The 5,120-nt window shown below is 34.8% G+C and overlaps 1 protein-coding gene across 1 annotated transcript; it reads left to right on the forward strand.

The window, feature by feature from the left end:
* Positions 1-28: 28 nt before the first annotated feature.
* Positions 29-5,098, forward strand: FG379_003277 (type I fatty acid synthase; the record flags this gene model as incomplete). The annotated part of the gene is made up of 1 exon (XM_067328709.1): positions 29-5,098. A coding segment is annotated over one exon (5,070 nt), but the record flags the coding sequence as incomplete, so codon positions are not given.
* Positions 5,099-5,120: the final 22 nt, after the last annotated feature.

The raw sequence follows: 5,120 nt of genomic DNA on the forward strand, positions 1-5,120 counted from the left end.
GGCAGCGACACTGAAACAACACTTAGAAAAGGTTGGAATGCATGGTATAACTAATGATTTAGGTCTAAGAGTACTAACTGATATTCTGTTGTATCAACTAAAGGATTTATCAAAATATAATACTATTCACTCTGTTATAGCCTGCCAATCATTTAATTGGAATTTATACTTACGACAGTTATATTGCAATTCGAACTATCCAACATTTTTTGAAAATATGGTTATATTGACGTCTTCTAATGAAGCAAATAATCAATCTATAAATTTTAAGGGTATGACTAAAGATGAATTACGTGCATACATAAAGGAATCTGTTCTTAGTATTGTTGAACAAATAATAGGTGTACAGTCATCTTCTTTGGACATTGACACTCCATTTTCTGAATTGGGAATGGACTCACTTTCAGCTATTGAATTAAGGAATGCATTAGTTTCACGCTTCGGCATAAAAGTATCATCGACAGCATTATTTGACTACCCAACAATAAGATCAATCATGGAATACCTTACTGAATCTCTTTATGACATAGAAACAAAAGATGGTATAAATGACGTTGAGGCAAGTGTTCAAAATAGGGATTCATCAGTCGCAGTAATAGGTTTTTCATGTAGATTGCCTGGGGGTGTAAAATCAGTGAAAGATCTTTACGATAAGGTATTGATGCTAAATAAAGATTGTATTGGTGAGATCCCATTAGATAGATGGCCATACGATATTTACTATGACCCGGATCCAGATAACAGAAGTAAATCTTACGTCAATAGGGGAGCTTTTACAACTGATATAGATTTGTTTGATAACAGCTTCTTTGGACTTTCTGTTACAGAAGCGACGAATGTGGATCCACAACAAAAATACATGCTTGAAGTTGCATACGAGGCAATGCACAGTTGTGGGATAACAAAAAAATCTTTAACAATGAATAAACGCTCCCCTCAAAATGAATGGGATGATCCCTTACTAACTGGCGTTTTTATTGGGTGTTGCAATTCAGATTGGCATTTTTTACAAGCTAAATTCGGTTTCGAAAACTTTACATCATATACTGGGTCTGGAGGAGCAGGTTCACTTGTATCAAACAGAGTTTCATATTCATTCGGATTCAGAGGTCCTTCTCAAACAATTGATACTGCATGTTCTTCGTCCCTGGTTGCAATGGATGCAGCTCTAAAATCTCTAAAAGAAGGTTCTTGTCATACTGCACTTGTTGGAGGAGTTAATTTAATGCTAAGTCCACACTTGTTCGTTGCATTTTGCCGTGCGAGGATGCTCTCACCTGATTGTATGTGCAAGACGTTTGATGCATCAGCCAATGGTTATGTTAGAGGAGAGGGTTGTGGTGCAGTTTTGATTACGAGGAGGGCGGAAATAAATGGAAGGAGAATAAAACCTATTGCATATGTTCTTGGGTCTGCAACGAACCATAACGGTAGATCAGCAAGCTTAACAGCTCCAAATGGGCCTTCTCAAACAGAGGTTATTCAAAGTGCCCTAAGAAATGCCAAGGTCAACCCTTCAGAGATAGATTATTTGGAATCTCACGGTACGGGAACACCTTTAGGTGATCCTATAGAATTTGGTGCACTAAAAACAGTTTTTGGAAATAAGAGGGATTACAAGAGAAGAATCCCCCTAATTATGGGAGCTTTGAAGACGAATATTGGTCATTTAGAGGGTGCAGCTGGAATTTCCGGAATTTTAAAATTGATCTTAGTATTAAATAACCGTGTAGCACCAAAAATATTACATTTACAGAAGTTAAACCCACATATTGATACGGATGGATTCGAAGTCGAATTTCCAACAAAGACTGAAAAGATCGAGTCTGAAAAGGAAACTTTGATAGGAGGAGTCAGTTCATTTGGATTTGGAGGTTGCAACTCACATGTTGTAATCGAATCAGCTTCAAGTAATGAAAGTAATTTGGATGAGAGCGAATACAACAATTCTCCATGTTTAGTATTTGCATATACTGGACAAGGGTGCCAATATATTAATATGTGCAAAGAATTATTTGAAACTGAACCTGTATTTAGAGAAGAAATGATTAAATGTGACAAGTTATTAACACCTATATTAAGTAAATCAATATTGAGCCTTATATACTGTGAAAAGACACAAGAATCTGAGAAAAATATTAATCACACATCAATTTCTCAACCAACAATATTTTCAATTCAATATTCGCTCACAAAACTTTGGATTTCAAGGGGAGTAATGCCTACAATTGTAATGGGTCACAGTCTTGGAGAGTTTGCAGCTGCAGTTACAAGTGGAGTACTTACCCTCGAAAATGCAATAACTCTTGTTGCAAAAAGGGCAGAAATAATGGCATCCCTACCGGGTAATGACGGTATTATGGTAGCATGTAGAACATCAGAAGAACAAGTATTAGAAGCAATAAAAGAACTAAATCTAAAAGAAACTGCTGCTGTTGCTGCAATAAATGGGCCAAAGAGCATTACTATTTCAGGCAGGAAAGACTCTGTAATGAAAATACTTTCCCATATTGGAATAGAGGAAAGATACAAACAATTAGATGTTTCTCATGCATTTCATTCTCCATTGGTGAGCACCGCAGAACTTCAATTTGAAAAGGTGTTAGAAAACATACAATTATGCGAGCCTAAAATGAAGTTCTCATCCTGTGTAACCGGTGAGTTGGAATCGAAATTACTTACACAGAAAAAGTACTGGGCGCAGCACATTTTACATTCTGTTAGATATTATGATGCTTTGAAAACCTTAATCTCTGCAGATGAGGGAAAAATTGCAATCATTGAAATAGGTCCTAAACCCACTCTCACTTCAATGGGTAAGCAGGCAATAGGGGGTGTCAAATTAACAAATACAACTGATAACATTTCTGGAGAAGATGTAATATGGATACCTACAGTGGACAATTTCAAATCCGGTAACATAAACTTCAATAAAACACTGGAAATTGTTAATGAATACATTAAAACGTCTAAAAACAGTGTTTCTAAACATAAATGGAATCACTCAAGATTCCACTGGGCAGACCTTACATCTGTTCATCCATTACTTGGTAAATTCCATTCATCAATTTCTGATGATAATTATTTGGCATACTCGACTGATATGATAAAGTCAAAGGTATTTAAAAATATCGTTGAAGACCATGTATTATTTGATACAAACATTGTTCCAGCAGCTGCATTGATAGAAGCTTCTGCGAGTGCAGTGTTTAAATTATTGCGATCTGACAAGTTACCATCTCAATATATTGAATTGACATCCATGGATATTGAAAGACCACTTGTTTCTGGCCAAGAGGAAAGTGTATCAGAGATGGAAGTGTTTGTTTCAAAGAGTGGAAGTGTTCAAGTTAGAAAAAAAACAATTTCAGAAACTTTTGAGTATGAAGAAGAATTTAATGGACCACAAATTGTGACTAATGATGTAGGTTTTGTAAATAACAAAATTTGCCATCATGCATCTATTTCTAGTTCAAGAATAGTAAATAGGGAGGAGTTGTTATCATTGAATATTCCAAATATTGACAGTTACTTAAATAAGTACTCAAATGAGAATGCGATAAATATTCCTATAGACAAAATATATTCAATGATGAATGAAATAGGCTTGCAATACAAAAATAACTATCAGTGCCTTTCTTCAGTAAAAGTAATTGATAACTCAAATGAAATTATATACGAAAATGAAGCACAAAAAACAAGTAATAGTAAACCATTTACTGAGGTCTTTTGCCATGTGAAAAGACCAATGAGTGATTTTGATCTTACCGAATTAAGGATTCATCCAAGTATTTTGGACAGTGTATTCCAATCAGCTTCCGTATTATTTGCAGGAGATGAACTGGTAAATGGAAAGGATGCAACAAATAAAAAAAGAGGTCACGTTGCAATGGCACCCATTGGTTTCCACAAATGCTATTACGGCAGAATTGAACATAATTCAGAAGTTTACGGTTTTGTAAAGCTAAATAAATTTGAAAAGACAGGTGATATTGCATTTTTGGATGTAACACTTTGGGATAGCAAAACAAAAATATTAGCTGCTCATTTCCAAGATCTTATATTAAAAGGGTTTTCAAATGCAGCGTCACTGCTTTCACAGGAAGTTAGAATTCCAAATCAAATATTATGGAGGACTGTAAATAAGCATATTTCGGAAAAATTGGAGTTAATAGACCTCTGTGAAGATGAAATAGAGCATGAAAAGACTGAAAACGTTTCAGTAGAGAATAAAAAAGTAAAAGAACGAAGAGAAGTTAAAATACTAATATTTGGAATCCCAATTATCGTGAAAGAAATGGTTCAAAATGTTGCTGAAACGAAATTTGGCCATGTCAAAATATCTTACGTTTGTGTAGAAGACACACTTGATATTAATTTAATTAACAAAACTATTCAAGAGGATAATTGGTCTGCAATATTCTACTTAGGTGGCCTTGTTGATAATTTGCCTCCAATTAATGTAATGGGTGACATTCTAAAAATATCACAAGTTATTTCAACATTAGCTGTTTCCATTTCAATTGGGCCTTTTGTGTGCATTTCTAAATACCAAAACAATGTTGATTCAGACAATATTCCAGTTCATTCTGGAATAAAAGGATTTGTAAAAACAGCACGTGTTGAATTGGAAAATGTTGTTGGTAAATCAATAAATATCTCTATAGTAGAATGCATTCCGACACTTGTAGATGATCCTATTGTATTATTAAAAACCATTAATTTAATAACATCAATATATAATGATACGTTTAATGAAAACTTATCCTCAGAAAGAGATTTGATATTGACTGAAATGGGAATCTTCGCACCAAGACTGGAAAACATTAACTTCCCTGTATTAGGTGCCACAAAACTTACAATGACATCTAGAGGTGCAATAGGTAATTTGAAGTTCAAACCTTTGCCATTTTCAGAGAGGGTTACTCCACCAGCAAATACTGTGGAGATTAGAGTTAGATCAATTGGATTGAACTTCAGAGACGTATTGAATGTAATGGGATTATATCCTGGTGATCCTGGTCCGCCTGGTGGTGATTGTTCTGGTACAGTTGTTGCTGTTGGTGAGGGAGTCAAACATATTTCTGTTGGTGACAATGTTTTTGGAATTGCACCTGGTT

The sequence above is a fragment of the Cryptosporidium bovis genome, assembly GCF_009768925.1.
Source record: "Cryptosporidium bovis isolate 45015 chromosome Unknown contig_64, whole genome shotgun sequence".
In the NCBI taxonomy this organism is placed as follows: domain Eukaryota; phylum Apicomplexa; class Conoidasida; order Eucoccidiorida; family Cryptosporidiidae; genus Cryptosporidium; species Cryptosporidium bovis.